The sequence below is a fragment of the Amborella trichopoda genome, chromosome 7 (genome assembly GCF_054954075.1).
Source record: "Amborella trichopoda isolate Santa Cruz 75 chromosome 7, AtrichopodaSantaCruz75HAP2 v2.0, whole genome shotgun sequence".
In the NCBI taxonomy this organism is placed as follows: Eukaryota; Viridiplantae; Streptophyta; class Magnoliopsida; order Amborellales; family Amborellaceae; genus Amborella; species Amborella trichopoda.
This window is the reverse complement of record NC_142342.1, coordinates 25,580,579-25,603,206: the sequence shown is the minus strand read 5'-3', so window position 1 is coordinate 25,603,206 and position 22,628 is coordinate 25,580,579. Positions and strand designations below refer to the sequence as shown.

The window sequence follows — 22,628 nt, the reverse complement described above, 5'->3', positions numbered from 1 at the left end:
GCTGATATTGATTCCTTTTGTGTTTTTGTTCTTGCAATCTTAGGATTCAGAAGCAGCGGGTGATGGACCAGATGATGTACCTTGGATAGGCAATAGAAGTACGCAGAATGGTGACTCAGGGTGTTCAGAAGGTGTTTGTTGTAAGGATTCTTTATTGCAGGTTGCATGTGATGATGGGATGACTGCCGATGTCCAGAGATCTGCTCACGAAGCGGGTGATGACTCTCCAATTGCTTCCAGCAGCACTTCCCCTTGTGATCAATTGAAGAAGGATGCAGTTCTTTTCATTTCACAAGCATTGCAAAGAGGTCGAAAGAATCTTTGGCAGCTCACAACAAGTCGTGTTTCAGTTTTGCTCTCATGTGATGCAGTTTATTCAACGAACACACACCAATTCTTGAGGAATTACGAGGATCTAAACACATTCATCTTGGCTGGTGAGGCATTTTGTGGCACTGAAGCTATTGATTTTAGGCAGCGATTAAAGACTGTCTGCAGAAGTTATTTTGGAGCATTTCATCGGCAAAGTATTGATGTATGAAGACTTCCCTTGTGCATATATTTCTTGAATATTGGCTGACCATTTTTTAGTCCCGTGATGTTTACATCTCGTGATAGGATGTTCATGTAGTTCTTATCAGTAGTCTTGAATGAGTGCGTGGTTTAATTGATTGAGTCTTTGCTTTAGTGAACTTTTATGTTAAAATGTTAGATTTCATTTGGGAAGTATTAAATATTTCAATTGAATGCTTGAGAAGTATTTCCTTGATGTTCCATTGATCTTTGTTAAATTTTATGTAACGTTAGATTACACTTAGGAAGTATTAAATATTTTAATTTAATGCTTGAGAAGTATTTCTTTGATGTTCCATTTATCTTAGTTGATTAACATTGACATGGGTTACGAATGAGATGATATTTCCTGTTCTTCTGATGACACTATGTAATCACCTTGAATGCATTGGTGCAGAAAATGCTCAGGTAAATGCTAGCATAACACCGTATATAGTGTGTTGCCTACGATGAAGTATCAATTAACTTGATCTTTATGGCGGCTTTCTGATGTACTATGTGACTGACATAAAGTGTGTTGTGCCTGATTCTCATGGTACTCAACACTAAGTGCAACTTAATACTAATAAGTTTGAGTGACATTTGTGGAGTGGCCATCAATATGTAACGGATTGCAAGGATATGTGAACAGCTTCACATACTGTCAAAACTTAAGATTATTTTCTATTAAGTGGAACTGTTATCCGAATAATTGTGTGGGTTTTGGGGATTCTGCTAAACAATGTGAAGATTTGACATCTGATTAAAGGTTGTGTTGTCATGAGAAGCTTATGGAAGATGTTTCACAGGAGATATTATCTTGGGTCATGGATTGGAATTTAGTGAAATGATCCAGATTGAGTTCGAAAGATTTCAAAGAAATCAGCAGTGTTCTTGAAAACTTCAAATCATAGTTGTTGGGTGCAAAAGCGGGTGTTGGAGCTTGGGATTGACTCATGGATGAAGCTCCCTACCTTTGGAGCACCTAGGACTGCTGCTTGGGTTGCAGCCTAGAAGCGGCATGATAGATGTACGTGTCTGGGAGTGCTTAAGGAGCGCCTTATATGTACATATGTATGTGTGCATGCACGCATGTTTGTATTTGTATATGATATTTTAATGGAACATTTAAAACTTTGAAAAATGTATAATCCAATATCTTGTCATTTTCTGTACACATACCCAATGAGAACTCATAGCATGAAAGTTCCATAAAAAACTGAGAAAAATGAGATTGCCAGGCCATGATAAGTGTCTAACTCTAGAATAGCTCGATTGCCTACAATAAACCAAGTCATTCACTACATTGAACCACCTGTTTTAGGTAACATAACCGACACCATAGTTACCAAAATCTCTCCACCGACCTTGCGATTCAGGTTCCGAAACCCAATTCCTCGTTTCCGTTAAGGAATCTTCACAGAAACCGTTTTTTCAGAACCAAAGAAACTCGATTCCTTAAATTTCGAATCTCAATTCAACGCATCTTTAGAAACCATTTTTGGGAACCAAAGAAACTCAATTCCCTAATTTCAGAATCTCGATTCAACACATCTTTAGAAACCATTTATCGGAACCAAGGAAACTCGATTCCTTAATTTCAGAATCTCAATCCAACACATCTTTAGAAACTTGAACTCAGTAATTATGGGTAGACGTTCCCAAATATATCGAATCTGTATTCCTGCGAGGATTAAATCCTGATTAAAAAATAAATAAATTCAAAGTGTCAAAAAAAAAAAAAAAAAAATACAATTCATAGTACATAATGTCCAATGTCTATGATGGTTGTGCACTTCCTAAAGGAAATTGGAGTAAAAATCTTCCTTCGAATGTTTCTAGTGTTTGTAGGTTTTCATTATTTTACTTGTGCCACCCTAGAAGGCTTTTACTTTAAATTTTAAATATAACTTGTAAATACAACACATACAATTAAAAGTAAAACCATGGCGTAGACATAATCTTATTTTGTATTTATGATAATGAAGTCAAAATCACAATTTAGAAATACTCATCTTTTGTATATAGTGACCGTAAGTTCAATAGTCAACACAATCACTTTAAAATTTAGGAAACCTTCTAATAAGAGACATCCAATATAGGTTCTAAAGTTGATAAGGCTCAAGATATGCTTTGGGCTTACTTCTCCATAAAAATGAAATCTCGATTCCTAGTAGAGGTCGTCAAACGCATTTCATAGTCCATATTATTCTAAATCTCGATCTCAAACTTCCATATACTTCAGAAACTTGATTCCAAATATATTCAAATTTGAATCACGATTTGAAACAATAACATATATTTGTTCCGCATATGTCAGAAACTCGATTCCATAGATGTCGGAAACTCAATTCCACATATGAATGAATCTTGACTCCTAAAGTATCGATTCCAGGGGGTAAAAATCTCGATTCCACGGAGGATCGAATCTCGATTCCATATGTGGATGAAACTTGGATCTATTTCAGTCGAAACACGATTCTTAAAAACTAGGAATCTCGTTCCCCACGATACCTATTGTAGCAACAACGATTCCTAAGATAGGAATCTTCTAGCCAGGGCGATTCCCTGATTTCGGTTCCTAAAACGATTCGGGTTCCTAGGGGTTTCCAACAACTATGGGTGGGCACCCCACGTTCTGAGGAGACCTGAGCGATTCTGAGTCGGCTTGCTAGTTTTCTATTGCTTGGTCAATCCATGACCATCAAGACAAAAAACAAAATGGCCTGCTAGTGATGGTTAGCTAAGAAATCGTCATAAAGCACAAAGACAACACGAAATCAAAGACATGGGTTGAAATTCAAAATGTTGCAACTCCCTTTGGGATAGAAATCCCTCTAAACTAATATTGTGCCCCTATTTTAAGTGAGGTTGCAATCTGTTGAAATGATGATCTAGATCTCAATCTTGAACCACTATTGTCGCAAAGCTTGAGATTTCAATCCGATTTAGGAATCAGAATCACCGCATGGGTGGCTAGAAGATTCATGTTGTCAGAAAGGTTGTCTGGACATATGGGGAATTGCAGGAAACAAGGTTCCTACTTTATCGGGACCAAGTTTCGATCGAAGTGGAATTAAGATTCCTACCTCTGTGGAATCGAGTTCAAACCCAAATGGAATTGAGTTTCAGACCAATTGGAATCAGCGTTTTAAAAGGTGCCTGCATCAAGCGGTATGCGGTGGGAACCGCATTGGAAAAGACCGCATATGCAGTTTGGCAGTATGGGGGCGCATATGTGCCGCATCATAGCGCATCAGAGCCGCATAGCGCTTCTGGCCGCATACTGTTTTCGATTGTGCCCCTCGGGGATGGGCAAAATGGTCTTTTTGGCCATCAAAAATTGGGGGAAATAGTTTGGGGGGTATTAACCTCCGAAACTAGCATTTACCACTTTCGTGGCTTTTTTGGGATCAAATCGAGCAAAAAAAAAAAAAAAGGTAGAAATAGTTTTTCATTGAGATCTTGGATTTGGGGATTGTTTGATACTTGAATCTTGATTTGAACCTTTTGGTTGTTGATTTGTGCTTATGGAGACATGGACTTTTGATTTGTAGTATCACTATTTTGTAACTTTAAAGTTTGTGTTTGCAAATTTGTGTGTATGGTTGTTGATTGTTGAATGTTTTATGAAATTAATTTCAAGTTTGTAGTTTCTATCAAGGGATAGTGGATACAGGATCTCCGACAGCTAATATTTTTGGAGTTAATCGTTAAACTAAAATACATACTATCACATATATCACTTCCATATTTTTTTTATGCATTAACCTATTTGTTTAGGATTTTTAGAATTTTTTTATATTTATTGACCGCATCTTCGCGATGCACTCGCATCCAGACGGCATCGAGCCACATCAGCCCCCCATTGCTTTTGGCCGCATCAAGCATTTTAAAACACTGATTGGAATCGACATTCATACCAGTTTGGAATCGAGTTTCAAACAGGTGGAATCGAGATTCCTAACGAGTTTTAGCCTAACTTGAATCGAGATTTCAGCATCTATGGGATCGCACACCCCAACAACCTAGAATCACATGAGAAATCATGAGGAAATTTGTTTCATAGGGTAAAAGGTTCAAGGTTCTAGAGTAATCATTATGCAAGAATCCCTTTGAATTGGAACTGATGTATTGAGTATTCTTTGCTATGGTTCCCTGGTATTGGAATCGAGATCCTCAAAGGTCATAATAACCTGAATAGGGGTTCCCTTGGTACTGAAATTGATGTACGAATCTTTTTTTTTTTAACAGTAACGTACGACTTGTTATTAATTCATATGTAAAATACAAGATGTTCAGGCAATGTCACAATATTACTGAAAAGAAATAACCAACAAAGAGAGAGTATGGACTCCTCCTTTAGCAAGAACATCGGCATCTTCATTCGCCTCACTATAACAATGTTGGACAGTTGCCATAGAGGTTGACAAAATATCCCAAATTTGATGAAAAATAGTCCTTAATCTCCAAGGGATTTTTGCCTTTCTCTTATTCCAGGCAATGACATTTGCTGAGTCTCCTTCGATAATCATGTCCCCTTCCAAAGTGCATAGCAATTTCAAACCTTCTAATACCTCGTACTTCTGCCTCATTTGTTGTTGTGATGCCACAAGGCCCCAGGTAAGAAAAAATAATGTGACCCTATTTCTAATGATCCACCATAGCCGGCTGGCCTTGGATTGCCAAGTGAACTTCCATCAAAATTAAGTTTGAAGGAATTCACTGGTGGTGGTATCCAAACAACCTCACTACGAGTGTTGATGGTAACACCCATAGTCACTACTCCCGAAGGATTGCTAATGATAGACTTTTAGGAATGAAGCCACTATCCTTATGTGCAAGGAACCAATCAGCTGCACCTGCCAAAATATTCGATTTTAGTGTAGACAGCTTTGCACTTATACTATCAAAGAGAAATTGATGTAGGAATCTTAATCACAGTATTAGAATTGAGGTTGAGTGGTTTTAATACTAGATTTTGGTCAAGTACAATTAATAAGAATTCATAGTTCACTGGAGCATTTATGATACCGTTTACAATACATACAAATGTTATCTCATGTATCCTTAAAACTGAGATTTGATTTCATATTTATAATTTAACATGGAAGCGACCCAAATACTTGGAAGGTTTATGCAGGATAATTTGAGAAAACATTAAAATTGGCAAGAAACAAGCCAAGCACAAGCACAAGTCAAAGAAACCTAGGGTTCTTCTCCGCAGCCAAGCTAGGGTTCCAAAAGCCTAAGATTTTCTCTCTTTCAATTTCAAAAAAATCATGTGGAATGACCCCCTCAGGGCCACACACCTCTTACATATCATATTTTAATAATCTAAGTACAAAAAGTGTCCAAACAAATAATACATTGACTCATATATCCTAACTTAACTTAGAATTCGTAATGATAATTTTATGCCTTTGAATAGTGAAAGGAGTGGCTATGTGGAACTTAAGGTTTTAGATTAAAAAAAATACTTTTTCTTTTAGTCAATATTCTTGAATTCCACTTACGTGGGCCACTATATACTACTGTAAATTAAATTTAAAACCCTAAATACAACCTGGGATCTTTACTTTTATTGTCAAAGCAAATAAAAACCATCCAAGAGCAATAAACAATCTTCCACTATAGTTTAAAGTACAATATATGGTCTTCAAAATTCACAGAAAATATGAAATAATACTGAAAAATAATTAAATCTACCACGAAGACATACTAAAAGGTTCTTGGTCTTGATCCACCTCACACCCGATTCCCTTATTGATAGCACATTTTTGTCACTTTTGATCCTTCTGGAATTTTAGAGATGGGTAGCCTTTATAGGTAATATCTCTTACTCTAGGGTTTTAGAGAGCATGGAAGCCTAACTAGGGTTTGTAGGAATCCTTAGGAACAAATTAGGGCTGGGCTTGAAGGCATAGAATCCTCCTATGGCTGGGCATACCCTTTTTTCTTCTCCAAACAACAAAACCCTAATTAAGGTTTCAATGTGTCACCCTTGTCTTATCAAATTTTTGGTGGCATGACTCGTTTTGGAAGGGGGGAGAGAGAAAAATGAATTTTTAATGAGAGAGAGAGACTTGGTGCATGGAAGGGAGAAATGTGTCTGCTGAGAAAGGGCTCAATGGTATTTAAATAGAAAGAATTTCTTCTCCTATTTGGATTAAAATTTCTTAGATATTGCCTATCCAATGATACAACTTGACCAATAGGAACTTAGAAAATCTGTGGGGTGAGAGAGAACAAATCTTAGTCATCCATCCCACAAATCTGCCATCATGATTTCGAGATGATTATTAGGAACCTTATCCCTTTATAAATTGACCCAAGTCCAACTTCTATTTAAATTTAAATTATAACCAATCCAAAACATCATAATATCTTTCCAAAATCTATAGGAAGTCAAGATAATTAGGGTTTTGGTCAACCAAACTCATAATTAAAATAATCTTTTAATATTTAAAAGATTCCCTTAAAATAACCTTTAACAAAAAAGAAATGTCGCATAAATAAAAGTAACAAGGTGTGCCACCCAAAGAGATATTACGAGGTCCCCACAATGACCCATGTCGCGCTCATCGGTGGCACTCATGTGGGGTAGGATCCTGGGTCCCACATGTGCCTTTCCAAATTTCAGAAATCATGGAAATGCCATTTTGAAGGATTTTACAGCAGAAATAAATTTTCAAGTCTGAAAAATTTGTAAGAGAAATCATAAAAACATTTGTAATACCAAAATAAAATATTTTTCAAGTAGGCTCGACAATAAGGGCACTCCACTGGACCCAAGTATCATAATCCACTACTGTTTTTTTGTCCAACTCAACAAAAACCCATGACCCACACTCTTGATGTAAGGGCTCATGATTGATTTGTCAAAGTTGGACAATAAACAGAAGAACCATGATCATGGAATGTGGATTTCAATGCCTCTCTTTAAGAGCAAGTCCTGCACTTGGTTACCACAGTGCAAAGGGGACTCTCTTTATGCAAATGTACGTATGTCCCTCTATAGGGCCTGCTTCCCATTAGTGCTGTTGTCATGTGCATATGCCATGTGGAAGGTTGATAGGGCTTTGACTCGTGCTCTCACAGGCTTATGACCGCACACAGGAGACTACATAGTTCTCCTGGCCGACAAACATCACCTTTGGACATGTTCTCTACAACCTCAACAAGAGATGACCCACTGTAAATCCTTCTTGATAGTGCTACATGCCCCGGGGTAAGGGTTTTGGACATAATCAAGGTCATAAACCGCCCAACCCATGGTCAGTCAACACACGCACTCCCATTGAAGTGCATATTCTACCATAAAGTATCATTTTTCTAGGCCTTTAAATGCCACGAAACCCAACAAACAATACTCATGAATAGTAATTGTGAATATGTACTTATGAAACACATAAAAAAAAAACCCTAGAATCCCTAAAAAACTAAAACTAAAATTATAATATACATCCTTTGAAATTTAATAAAAATAAAAATAAAAATAAATTTCCCTCCATCAGAAATTCTTGTTTTTCTGCGTGTAAAGATGATTTAGTGTTCTTCCTGAATGAACTCATAGTTATAATGATAGTTGGATGGTACTCAATTTTACTGCTATGAGATCATGCTTTCTAGTGGGTCTCCCTTGCATGATTACGATTGCAGTGACATTGGTTTTTTTTCAAAGCTAGAGCATGGTAAAGGAAGCTTAAAAAATTTCAATTTAACAAAGAACTAAAGAAGGGTTCCAATCTGGCACTGGTATGAAAGGCTAAATCTGACAACTTAGTTAACCCAGTTAACCCCTTGATCCAAAGTGGTGGATTTGAGGGAGGGACGATTGCTGCAGTGTTTGTGTCTGGGACTGTCAAAATGACTGCACACACACATGGGTATATGTGATGTTTGAACCCGGTTGAGATATTGAATAAGTGTGGATGCATTTCAATTGTCGCAAAAATAAATGCCTATTTCATTTCTTGCACTGAATTGCACAGATTATATTTTCTTTCTCTGGAGGTATTACTGATACTTACTCTGTTGTGTGCAAGGCACTTAGGATGGTTCTGGAGAAGGAGACCTGGCAACAAATTCCACCAGATACAATGCAAGTCGTAAGTTTGGAAGGTCTTGTTGGAGATGGGGCGCCATTAATTGTCCCATCTGATGGTATTGCTCGGAAGATGTTAGTTCAATATACAGAGAATATGCCTAACCAAGTTGAAATTCATGACATAAAGGACGGTTTTTCCCTATGGGTAGAGAAAGGAAATCCTTTCACTGCCAGGATTTCAGGTAGTAACAGAGATTGTGGAACTGGAACCTTGCAGAGCACTGGTCCAGGGATTTCTGATGTAATTGAGGGTGTCTCATCTCATGTAAATGGTGATGCTTCTGTTGTGGATGATGAAAACGAGGATCTTCTAGCTGATTTTATTGATGAAGACAGTCAGCTGCCAAGCCGTATTTCTAGACCAGCAGTTGCAACGACATCCTCTATAAACTTGGAAGATGATGAAATCAGAGCTCAAACAGGGTCCTCACTGTCTCTTTTAAGGTGAAACTTGCTGTTGGTTCATTTGAACTGCATTTTGAAGTTTCACTGGCTGTTATGTTTGTTAGTAAAAGTTCTATCTCATTATGTATGTATATTTTGTAAAAGAAACTGATCACATTATATGAATATTCCATTATCTTTCACAGTCTGTTTGTATTTACAGGTTGATGGACAAGTATGCAAGGCTTATGCAGAAATTACAGATAGTTAATGTAGATTTTTTTGAGGTACACCAGAAGATATCCTTTATGGAATTTTTGAATTCTTATAATTATCTATCTGTTGTTCAGTTTCAGCGTAATAATTAATGGATGCTTTGACTATATTTCTTCTCATTCAGTTCCGCATTACAGGGGATTTGTCAGCTGTTCGAGGTTTACTTTCATTCTCTGTTTAAGACATTTGGCCAACGAGACCTGTGTATTAATGGAGTAGGCACCATGGATTCTATTCCTCGTAAAGCCATCTCCCCCCATTAGGCTCTTGAGATTATTTGGTTGTTGACTTGCTTCTTTTCCTTGACAGAATAATGATGGCATCCTAACTCTGCCTCTTTTTATTTCAAAATGGCAGCTCGATTAAGGAATGCTTTCATGAGAATAACCCAAGATTTATATGATCATCGAACAAAGAGCCAAGCTGTATCGGTCTCTTCAGCTTCACCAGGAGCTATTAGCAACTCCGTCATACAAACAGAAGTAACTCCAGTAAACCCATCCACCGTACACTCTGGTCATATACCAAGTACATCTTTTGGGTTAAAGGTATCTTTGACTTCATGAAGTAGTTACTTGCAAATATAGTTCCAACGTAGATGTTTGCTTTTTGTATTATAAGGTAACCTCGTAAATTGATTGTGCAAACTTCTATGTACCGTAGACTTGATTAACAGCTATGTGATACTGGGTAAACACAGAGGTGCTTTTGACGGACTGATGAACTAGAGAGGTTATGTTATTCTTTCTCAATGTTTATATTTTTTTTATGGTTATTGTTATCAAAATTGGAACGCACCGGCTTTGACTGCAGCTGGTTCTAAATCCATTCTCGTCCAAAAAAGAACTGAAATGGTAAAATACATGCCTATACAGTCTAGTTCTGGTTTCAGCAGTAGGACAGCCTGTTCATCTGGTCTAAGGTGAACCAGACCATCCCTTTTTACCATTTTTGCGCCCCAATCATGGGATTAAACTTTTGCCACATTTGGCAACATCTTTTGGGAATCCCAGGATCATATGGCCTACTCTTTTATACTGGTTGTCCTCCTATGTCTTTTTAGATTTCATGTCTAGACTGGGATGTTGTAATGATCCTTTGCCTTCTAATTACCATGTGTATTGGTAAAACCCGAAAATCCCTTTAGGATCCCTGTGGGAAGGTCGCTTCTTCCCTTGGGGGTCACATTACTCTCATCAAAGCAGGCCGCTCCAGCCTTCCCATTTGTTTATGTTGTTATTCCTTGTGCTGCCCTCAGTCGCAGTCACCCTGTAGCAACTCGTGGAGTCTTTTTTTATAGTAACCCCTCCGAATGCAAAATTCTAGTGGCCGGGGAGAAAGTCTGCCAACCCAAGTCCTCTAGAGGCCTTGACATTCGAAACCTTAGAACAATGAGCCTCACCTTGCTAAGAAAATTGTGGTAGTTCTTCACCAACCACTGCATACTACTCCACAAGTACAGAGCTGATCCTCATGGATGGTTCTTTCTGCGCAGACCTATCCATCTTTCCTCCAGGATTTACAAAAGAATTTATACCTGCCACCACCACGTTTTGGCTTCTGTTAATTCAAAATAAGCTGAGGATAGATTTCTTTTCTTGTCAGATCTTTGGATCGGCCACCAGACTTAACCTTTTCTTTTATCTTGTTCCCCCAATACTTTGGTTTCCTAGTGTTTTGAATCTCCTCAACTGCGGCACATGGACATTCTCTTTCTGGAGACCCCTATCTGACCAAGAAACAGACTTTTTGGCCCTCTTAAACCTTTTGCAACCTTTCTTTCTCTCAAACTCTGGTCCAGACAAGGTCATTGGACCACCTCTCCTCGCAATTTTAAAATCTCTTCATTCTCCATGTTGTTGTCTTCCTTCACTCCATCATCCCTAAACAAAGTTTGTCTCTCACCCTTACCACCTAATATCCAAGCCTTCTGTTGGCTAGCAATCCTTGGTAGGAATCTCATCATGGGCTCCAAGAAAGAGGCTTTCCTCTGTTAAATTACTGTTGTTTATACTTAGAAGCAAAGGAGATACATGCACACCTATTTCTACATTGTCAAGTGGCCTTCTGCCTCTGGAATTGACAAAGATTTGAACTCGCAATGGATAACACCAACAGTCCATCACTCACTTTTCTCTGTCTTTTTCTCCCCTCCATACTAGCAGCTGGTAATTTCCTTTGGAGGTCCTCTGTCATAGCCATGCTTTGGTCCATCTGTCAAGAAAGGAGTTTCGGGGTTTTCAGAGGCCAATATAACTCTATCTTAAGCACTGGGAAAGCCCCACTCTCCTTAACTCATTTGCCATGTTGGATCGCATCTTGCATCTGGGCAACATTATTAAGTCCTGCCCTTCCAAGCCCTCTCGCTTCTCCTTTTGGCACACTCCAAGTAGTGGGTCATCAAATTAAACTCCAACGGTTGCTCTTTGGGTAACACTAGACCTTGTGGCTTCAGTGGGATCTTCCTTGATTGTTTGGGTAATGCCATTTCATCCTTCAATGTCTTCCTTGGCATATGTGACTCCTCATGGGCTGAGGCCAGTGCCATGCTTGGAGGTCTTTTTAGGTCCAACTGTACCTGTGGTCCAAGCTCATCGACCACACCAATATTATTCTGTGGGCTCCAGTACCCCTGGTGTCTAGCTACCATTTTTATCATGTATTTTATCTGTGCAGGCCAAACTTTTAGTCGGCTTCCATCATACCTGACGGGTGGCTAACTCCAAGGCGGACACTGTAGCTAAAGAGGGTGCTTCCACTTTGGGGACCCTGCTTTTATGTTGACCTTTACTAGTCTTCTATTTTCACTGACATGGATCTGTCTCTCTTCTGTTGTCTTTTCTCCCTTCCTCTTCTCCCAACCATCTCCCTGTTTTCTCTTTCTTTTTAATGCTTTGCTTTTTACAGCTGGATCTGGACTACTGTACTTTTGAGCTTTTGGTTTTAGGTAGCCTCTCTCTTCTTTCTCCCTTACTTCTTAGCACCTGTTTTTTGGGTCACCCCCTTCCCTCTTCTATTAATTTTTGCAATACTCGTACATCTCTGGGTGATTCTCCCAGACTTTTATTTTTTTTCTTGTTTTGTGTCAACTGTATATCATTATACGAGGCACCTGTTTTGGTGTCCTGCCCTTGTATAGGAGTATACCCTATCTCCTTTTTCCTTTTTCGCCTCCCCCCACCTTTCCTCCCTCTTCTCTTGCCAGGATCCTTTTACCGGTATCTTCTACCCCTCCCCCTCCTTTTCTTCTTTCTTTACTGACCCTCTGTCGCTTCTCATATCCCCTTTCTTTTCTTCTACCCAGGACACTTTCTTCCCCAAACTCCATCTACCTAGTCCCTATTTTTCCTTCTCATTTTTGTTTTTTCTTTTCTTTTCTTCTTTTTTTATTGTTATTTGATATAATGGAGCACTCGATTTGTGGCCTGCCATCTCACTTCTCGTGAGAATTTTTTTGTATTTTTGTACAATATTAGTAATATAATCACCTCCTTCAAAAAAGAATAGCTTAAAAGGAGAACCTGTGACACATTATTGGTGTGCACCCTTTGGGAGTGTGAAAAGCCCATCCAATATTTTTTAGTGATCCGTAAATCTTTTTCTGGGACTTATTCGTATTTGCATTTTGTAAACCTTGTTGACAACTCCGAGAAAAGTTGTTGGAAGTTTATGATTGGTCAAAATTGTTGACATTTGAAATAACGAAGCACTATGATATTGTGCTTCCTTAATGGTCTGAAATTGTTGTATTGCTGACTGAAAAAGTGACAAGAATGGCTTGCAGTGCTACTAACTAGTACTTGTATTGATCCTGAGAAGTTTACTTACACGACTTTCACATTTTTGCATTCTTCCATTGCAGTGGCTGCAGTATTGCATTATTTATCATTCTCAGTTTGGTGTTTAGAGATCCACACCAACATCTTTTCTACATGAAATGAAAAATTTTCATGATCAGATTCAAAGGATGTGCTAAAAATATGGTCCGTTATGCAATTTGGTGAAACTTTAATGTACAACAGAAGGTGCTTTGCAATGACCTGTGCATTCTTATTGGAAAGTAGCACTTGCGATGCTTTGATTAAAGATGATGACATCATGATTGTTGGGTGAGTGTGACCATTAAAGGCCTTATGAGTGCTTGTAATAAACATTTTTATATAATGGAACATGAACTCAATGGGAGTGTGGTCCTGTGTGGACCATACTAAGCAAATGATGTTTGCTGATACCGGACTGAGCTTGATGAGCTAGACCAGTTGGTTGGAAAAAACCTATGTTACCTGGGCATAGCAAACTATCTGATAAGGGTTCTAATAGGTCATCCCTTGATGAGTCGGAATATGCCCAAATGAGTGAGCCGAAGGACTGTGTGACCCTTGTGTGCGATGGTGGCCTTCAGAGACGGGGGCCAAAGCATCATCCGCGAGCCATCACACAGCATGCATATCTGATAATCCTTTCGGAAAAGCGAACCATCTTTCAGGGTGAAGCTTATGCATGTGTGAGAGATACCCTTATACGCCATAGGAACTGTGGTCGTATCAGGTCTAGGTGACCTTGGTATGTCTCCTGGGGAGAACCTGAAATCCAGAAGCTGGGATTACGACCCCTTGGCTCATCGACCAAACTTCAGTGACCCACTAATGAGCCCCTGCATGGACTGTAGGTCATGGGAAACACTTTGTCTGTTTGATAAAGCAAATGTGGACCGTAGTCCACAGTTGAAGGTGGAGTGCCCCAGTGTTTATTTATTTAATTCCTAAACCATATGGATCATTTTTCCATCTAATGAATTTAATTATGTGAGTTTTTAATGATATATGATTTTTAGAATTGTTATTTGAATTTTTTTAAATCTCTGTATATCTTATTTGTCAAATTTAGATAAAAACAACAGAGATATTGATTTTAGATTGATTTAAATATTCAAATTTGATTTTATGGATTTATAAAAATCATATTATTAATTTTAATAATTTTAACATTGCATGGGAGGCCCAATATGTTAATGGGCCCACCACTGCATGTGGGTTGGGCTCATGAAGTACCACCTAAGATGACATACCCCACCCTAATGAAACTTTTCTAGTGTTAGTTCAAGCTTTGGCTTGAAGAGAAAGCTTTGAAGTTTTTTGGAAAGATTTTGCCTTGAGGAAGCTTTCAAAGGATTTTTGGAAAGCATGGGAAGGGTTGCGCATAATTTTGGTAAGCACTATATTATGAAAATTATTTTATTTATTTCTATTGATGGAAAAATGGTTTAGGAATGGGGGATAAAGGTTCTAGCACCTTCCATGATTTTGATGGTCCATTTATGGAATGGAAGGCGCAAATCGTACCCCACAAGTCACCCCAAATCAGTGGTTCATATTCAATCTCACAAGAAGAGGCAAGCCATGAAAAACCCTAAGAAACCTTAATCTTGTTCAAGATCCCTATCCAAATCTCTACACTTAAATCTCTCTTCTCTCTCTAAATATCTCTTTTTCTCTCTAGTTGGTAAGTTAAGGGGGGTACGCCCCAACATAGGGGTTCTCTCTCTCTCTCTTTCACTCTCAGTGTTTCAAAAAGCGCTAGGCGGCACCAAGGTGGCCGTGGGGATTCAGGCCGCTTAGCGCCTAGGCGGGCGCCTAGAACTTGGGCAGCCCAGTTGAAGAAAAAAAAAAAGATAGAAGTCGAGAAGAGAATTTTGATAATCCATAGGACCATAATCCATATTTTCATACAATGCTAAAACAGTAAAACCATACAAGCATACACTAGTAGTCCGATCCACACAAAAATTAGATAGTAGAAAAAGAAACTATGCAGAAATTCAGAAAATATATAGTCTAGGATGCGATAGTCAACACTTAACAGTCAACACCAAGAGTCAAGCACTCAAGCGTCTTCAACTCTTCATTCTTCAGTCATCATCATCAAAAAGAATAGGGTAAGCCTCATCATATGCATCAGATTTGAGGCTATCATCATCAGAGTCATGTCTCTCTTCAAGATAACGATCGTCCTCCTCTATTTCTTCTGAATCTGCATCTTCCTCCTCTTCTTCTACCTCCCTCTTACTATGTGCAAATGAGGCCCTAGGAGTCTTGGCTGCTCTACCCTTTTTTATCCTTTCTGCTTCCCTGAACTCAAATATTGTATAATCTCCTCCTTGGTAGCCTCAAGAACATTTATACACGGGACAACATCCCCCTTAATACTGACAAGATGTTTCTTAAACTGGTTTATGCCCTATTTTGTATCTTTTTCACAATAATTGCATTTAATGCAATTTTTTCATTTGGATTCGGGTTATATCCATATTTCCAACCCAGATCTCCACTCTGAAGAAGACATCTCGAAATAAGACAAGCAATCAAAGAAATAAAGTTTTGCACTTACTTTGATTGCTCGAATTCTAAACTCCCACCTTTGAGATGTTTTCTGGTGCTAAAATAATAAAAAAACACCCTCTAATAGGATTAAAAAACTCCCAAACTCTACCTGGGTGATGTTTGGATCCGTTTTTCGTAACTTTGAGAAACACTTCGATCCAATGAAAATCACAAAATCTATTTTTTTGAGGTTTCTTTCTATCTAAAATGGGTTCTTGTGGGTTAGGTTTCAAAATGAACCTAAAACCCATCCTTAAAAGCTTTTATGTTTCAAAAAAACTCAATAGAAAAAAAAAATACTCATTTTTGCCCTTAGGCAGGGCGCAGGCCCTGGGTGGCCGCCTACCTAGGCGGGTACCGTACCGCCTAGGCAGCTGCCCAGGGACTGCTGCCTAAGCCTGTGCGATGTGCCCAGGCCTTCTAGACTGCTTAGGCGTTGGGCCGTCCGCTTTTTTGAACAATGTTGTCTCTAAAGCCTAAAGGGGCATGCCCCAGCTTAGAAGCTCTCTCTCTTCCAAAGTTTTGTAAGAGGGGGCACGCCCCACCTAGATCTCTCTCTCTCTCTTGGCTTATGTTATGGTGGTGTTGATCCTAAGGGTTGGGTAGTAGTAAGTAGATGCTATCTCTCTTGAGCTAGGTTTTGTGGGTTTGAACCTAAGTTTGAGATTTGTGATCTAAGAGGAGTTCAAAGTTCCATTGGAGGGTTTTGGTCTAAACTTGCTTTCCCGGTTTGAGATTGAAGGTTCATCATTGATCCCACGCCATTGGATGGTGGTGACTCGGTGTGGGGTGTAGGAAGTCTGGTTGAGGTAATCTCTGGCACTCTCTTTTTGTTTCTTACCAAATTTAATTATTTAGTCTTTATATTCTCAAGCATAAGAATTGTGGTTATTTTATTTGATTAAAAAAAATTGGTTTAGTGACATCAAGGTTTTTAAGATCTTGGATTTGTTAGTTTTATTTTTTTTGAAGCAAGAGTTATTGTAATAAGACTACTTGTAAGTGTTCTTTGCCAAAAGAAAAGAAAATGAAAAGAAAAGGGGTGAAAAAGATGAAAAATAAAAAAATATATCCCTCGCCAAGATCGCATTTAGTCTTTTTTTCAATGATGGCTTGTGTGCCAATGGATATGAAGATTAGCAAACCTGTCAAACTCAGAATCATTGCTCTAGGATGGAGACTTTGTGAATGAGCAGTCTCCACAGATCCCTCTTAATTAAGCTTCCCCAATGGAATTAGGCGTATTTCCCTAGAAATAAGCAACAGTCAACAATTTCTAAATTGTTGTTCTTTCTTGGACATGGGATTAGAGGTTTCATCAATAGTAATACTGGTATAAATAAATTGGTGGATTGACTTGAGATGTATTCTGTGATTGGAAAGAAAGGACACAGCCCAATTATCTTACTACAACTGAATATCATGCTGTGCTGCCCCTTCAAGGTGCAATGAACGCATTTCCTTGATTTTCCTCTTCAACCTAAGGAACCCTGACATTTGCTGAGCCCGGGCATCATATTTTAACTTACTGAATGACTGACCTAATTACTCTGGGGCTGTTTTGGACATGGAGCTTTGTACTGAAACACTGCAAAGATACCATTTTGCTCGTAATGAATAGCCAGTTTCCACCACTATTTATGGGTCTTAAAATTGTTAGCATGGGTGAATGCTAGTGCTTATCTCGTGCTTATAATGGCTTCTGGATGCATCTGATCTGCTCATGCAACTACCAACAACACACTCATTTGGTTTAGAGGATGCAGTAAATTGCATTAGAGATGATGATGGCTTGATTTTAGCTTGGCCCAGTGATGAAAAAAGTTAGCGGATGATACTTTAGACTTATGCTGTGATGGACTTGGAAGAAGAGTTTTCACAAATGAGTCAACAGCATGAATAGTGTCCATCATATTGATTCTCCTTATGGGGAATAGCAGGGTATGCTGGTATGTAGCTACGGGGATCTTCCAAGGAGGTAGTTGCTCCCACTCTGGAAGCTTGATCTTGTGCTCCAGGACAATTTGTCCTAGTTCCAGCTGTTTCTTTGATTTAGGGATCTCAACCCATGAAATTCACGAACTAGATCCCAAGTCACTTGGATCCAGATTCCTATTTCAAAATCATGGTTCCATGAGTAAATGGAACTGAGACTCCACCAACTTGGAATCGAGTATCTTCTCCTTTGGAGCAAGATTCATCAGCAAATTTTAATATTCATAAACACAACACACAGGATGTGTATTGTATGAATTCGAGGTGTATATTGCACCACACACATGATGTGTACTGTATGAATTCATTAGCTGAGAAAAGGCTCCTTCACTGTATAGAAAGGACATGATGGCCTCTATGAAATGCCTCCTCTTTGTTCTTGCTTTTTGTCATTTCACCATATTCTGTCCACCTACAATATTGGAGTAAAGAGAGTTTATTCCTGTCACTGTGAATGAGAAAGAGAGAGAGATGATAATGTTCTTCCTCGAGGAATTTGAAGATTTTATATTGTTGATATTGGAAGTGAAGTGGTTTCCTCAATGACGCTCTGTCATTGAGAAGTTTGAAGTGCTGTCTTTTGTTCAATTAACGTTTCATAGTGTCAATAATGGAAAACTCATATTTTACTGAGACCATGTATTTTGTACATCGTCCATTTTTTAAGATTTGATGTCTAATATGGTTGTATAGTGACATGCAAATGGTAATAGGGATTTAATGCCCCACTAAATATCTGAGTTTTTGATCTTTTGGTATATTTTTACTTGTAAATTTATTCGAGTTCGTAAATTAACAAAAATTTGAAAAAGCTTTTTCTTGAGTAATATTATTTAGATAATTCTTGTTAGCATGTGACCTATTTCAATCTCAGACTATATATAAATTTTTGTAGCTTAAGATAGTGATTTAATTTACTTCAAATTTTGCTTTGTTGTTGTACAGGAAAGATGTATTGGTCCAGAGACACTCTCCCATGTTGCTCAAATATTATATCGATCTAAGGCACATCTCCAATCAATGCTGCAACAAAACAATGGAGCAATTGTTGAAGATTTCTACCGCAACATGGTTGGCTTGTTTCCCATGAATTTTGCTATTTGGAAATGTTTTTGCTGATCTCATGGTTTTTTACTTATGTATTTGATTGAAGCATCTTTATATTCTCTTAGAGCCTTGAATTTTCTCATTGAAAACTACTTTTGTTATTATCCTAGGTGGATTCTGTGCTTGATCTCGTGGAGCACATACACAGAACAACTGCCAGGTTGCTGCTAAATATTAATGGGTAAGTCATCATGTAAGCCTTGACAGTTCTTGGTTTAAACTTTCTTTCATTGTTATACTGTTAATAGTGTAATGGATGATTGTAGCAATTTATGTAATTTATTATAATAGTTGCTAGAGTTTTTTATCAATAAAAAGCATTCTAAAAAACAACCAGCATGGAATAGACGAGTAAAAGACTTTTGGTGGACAGCATATGGTTCCTACCCCTTTGAGCCTAGATGCTTTCAACCATGGGGCCAATTAACGGTTCACCTACCCAAAGGCAAGGCTAGTTCAGGGCCAAGGCCAACTAAACCTGCACTATCATCTAACTTTTTACCCACAAAGACATCATCCAGCTCCTAATGTTCTGCAACGTTCAAGGCGAAAAGAAGCATACTCCATCCCCTGACATTACCAAGCCATCAGTTAACCTGTTTCAAAAAAAAAGATATTACCAAGCCATCCATCAAACCAAAATGACAAAGGTACATCAGCCCTCCTATGCAGAGCCATGTTTGAACAGCCAAAACTACACCATTAAAAAGCACTTAAGACCCACATATACAAAAAAAAAAAATTAAGACCCATCTTACCCTTAGAATCATATCACCTAGACCCACAGAGAACTCCAGTAAAAAATAAAAACTTAACACCTGTAGCCTGTAATCCTCATGAAAACCTACATTAATGACCACTCAATGGGATAAACAACTATCCGGGTTGGGGAGGATATTGCAAAGGATTCTGAAGTTATTAAGGGTGTACTCCATGAAGTTCTGAACCCAATGACATGATTTAAAAGGAATGGAAGCTTATATCTGATGTTATGCAAATTTGTGGCTAGGAAAGAACATTGGTCTTTCAACAATGGAAGTTCAAAAAGGCCATCCTCTCTATCTCACTATGAACTCCATCCTCACCAAATTCATCATCATGCCAGTTCAACATGGATCTTAGCTAGTGATGCATTTAACTTTGAAGTGTTTCACATCTACGAGGAAGCTTGCAGAAGATTCATTTAACAGGACAGGAGCTCTATCTCTTGGAAAAATTATGGGGCAGTGCATATCAGTACTAAAATACTCCTAGACACTACCACTATCTAAAAATAATCTGAAAAAATCGATGGACTGCAGTTCAGAGGTAAGATCCAAAGGCAAGAGGTATCAGGAAACACCAATCCACCAAACGACAAAGATTACATGTATAGCCCTCCACACAAAACTCAATAATCAACCACTAATGCATTTCAATTTCCCAAACTCATGAGGGAAATGAAGGATGCAAAATACTGGGAAGGGAAAAATTGAAAAATTGGAGAAACGACTAGGCAACGACAAAGATTACATGTATAGCCCTCCACACAACTCAATAATCAACCACTAATGCATTTCAATTTCCCAAACTCATGAGGGAAATGAAGGATGCAAAATACTGGGAAGGGAAAAATTGAAAAATTGGAGAAACGACTAGGCTTGAAACCAAAAGCGGAAGGACAATGCCAGCAGATTAGAGCACAGTAAGGTGGTTTCCATGTGAGAAAATCTAAACTAAAAATCCGCTGGACAATCATCATTGGAGACATGGACAGGTCAGCAGCACAGCTGGTGAGATTCAAAAGTTGAATTTAAATCCAAATTTCGTAGTACTGGTGAACAATGTCCAACAGCATAGGTCTACCCACAACAAAGGCTTCCCTTTTCTCTCTTTTGAAAAAAGTGGCTATGTGAAACTAAAAGTAGTAAATTGAAAAATATTTATTTTTCTTTTATTCGATATACCTGAATTCCACTTATATGGGTCACTATACACTGCTATAAATTAAAAGTAAAATCCTAAATATAACCTAGGATCTTTACTTTTACTGCAAAACTAAACACCATCAAAGAGCAATATTCAATCTTCCTCTGTAATTTTACGTATAAAATATGTTCCTGGAAATTCACAGAAAAATATAAAATATGATTGAAAAATAATTAAATCAACAGGGATGACTTACTAAATGATTCCTGGAGCCACCCCCAGGGCTTGATACACTCCACACCGGATTCCCTGGCCGATGATGCACTTTTAATCCTTTAGATCTTGCTGGAATTTCTGAGATAGGTAAGGCCTTTCAATCTAGGGCTTTAGAGAGCATATAAACCTATTCAGGGTTTGTAGGTATCCTATAGGATCAAATTTTGAGCTGGGCTTGAGGGTTTATTTCTCTCGTGGCTGGCTCTACCGCTCCTTTTCTTCAAAAACAGCAAAATTCTAACCTAGGGTTTCAAAAATGCCACCTTATTATCTTTCTTTTGGGTGGCATGGCCCTATGGAGCAAACAGGAGAGAGAGACATGAGTTAAAATTGAGAGAGAAATACTGGGGTGTGGAGGAAAGAGAAGATTTTTTTCTTGGCGTGAGAGAGATATGTCATGATTTGAGAGAGAGGTTCAAATAGTGATTAAATAAAAACAAAATCTTCCTCCCACTTGAAATAAGATTTCTTCTAAGTATGCTCTATCTTATTTACCCAGTTTGACCTTCAGGATGTTAGAAAATCTATGGGGTGAGAGAGATTAAATCTAACTCGTCCATCCTACAAATCAGCCATTATGATTTTGGGTGGAAATTAGGAACCTTATCCCCTTATAATTTGACCAAGTCCAACTTTTATTTAAACTGAATTATAATCACTTTTAGTGTTATCTAGAGCTTCCAGAATCTATAGGAAGTCAAAGATACTCTTTTTTATTTTGGTCAAAAACAAAACTCCCACTTGAATAGGGAACAAATCTATTTAATTTTAAAAGACTCCTTAACTAAATAAATTTTTAACTAAAAGTACAAAATAAGTAGGCATGCCACCCTGTAGTTTATATGCGAGCCCCATAAGGCCACACGTCCCACTCATGAGTGACACACAAATTTGGGGGCTGAATCATTGGTCCCCACGTGCCATTCCTAGTTCTAAAAATTGTGAAAAATACCCTTTTTAATGAATTTACAACAAAAATAAATTTTTAAAATTTTGAAATATTTGTAAAATTTACGAAAAAAGCTTTTAATACCAAAAATAAAATATTTAGAAGTGGACTGGTACCAATGGGCCAAAATTACACTTGATCCACGAGCTGTGATCCACCATTGTTTTCTCATCCAACCCAACAAATACCCATTTTAATTTCAATGCAGGGGCCGATGACTGGCTTGTCAAAGTTGGTCAATAAACAGTGAAACCATGATCTTGGAATATGGATTTCACTCTGCCCCTTGAAGAGCAAGTCTAGCCCTTGTCACCACAATGCAAAGGGGGCTTTCTCTATACACATATACAGGTGTCCCTCTATAGGGCTGCTTTCCAGTAATGCGGTTGTCATGTGTACATGTCATACCGAAGTTTGCTGGGGCTTTGGCACTTGCTCTCATAGGCTATAACTGCACACAAGAGACCACACAGTTCTTTTGGCCTACAAATATCAACAAAGGATGACTCATTGTAAACCTTTATCGATAGTGTCGCTTGCCCAAGGGCAAGGGTTTGGCATAACAAGGGCCATAAACCGTCCAATCCATGGTCAGTCAACATACTAACTCCCACTAAAGTGCATATTCTACTATAAAGTATCATTTTTACAAGCTCTCTAAGCATTTAAAGGTCACAAAACTCAATATCTC

General features: G+C 38.2%; 1 protein-coding gene across 15 annotated transcripts in view; it reads left to right on the top strand.

The window, feature by feature from the left end:
- Window positions 1-22,628, top strand: part of LOC18426787 (coiled-coil protein) — a 126,372-nt gene that overhangs the window by 68,892 nt on the left and 34,852 nt on the right. For 6 of the 15 annotated variants that reach the window (XR_016059943.1, XR_016059942.1, XM_088872834.1 and 3 more), the window contains exons 13-19: window positions 44-535; window positions 8,601-9,106; window positions 9,270-9,333; window positions 9,460-9,562; window positions 9,680-9,870; window positions 18,643-18,768; window positions 18,915-18,985. Coding sequence is in view for 6 of the 15 variants with exons in the window: in XM_088872834.1 (XP_088728960.1) it covers window positions 44-535; window positions 8,601-9,106; window positions 9,270-9,333; window positions 9,460-9,562; window positions 9,680-9,870; window positions 18,643-18,768; window positions 18,915-18,985 (1,553 nt within the window). In the remaining 9 variants the exon portion in view is untranslated. Of the gene's footprint in view, window positions 1-43; window positions 536-8,600; window positions 9,107-9,269; window positions 9,334-9,446; window positions 9,563-9,679; window positions 9,871-18,642; window positions 18,769-18,914; window positions 18,986-22,628 lie in introns of those variants that run through there. The other 9 variants (XR_016059947.1, XR_016059949.1, XR_016059946.1 and 6 more) reach the window with 6 other exon arrangements.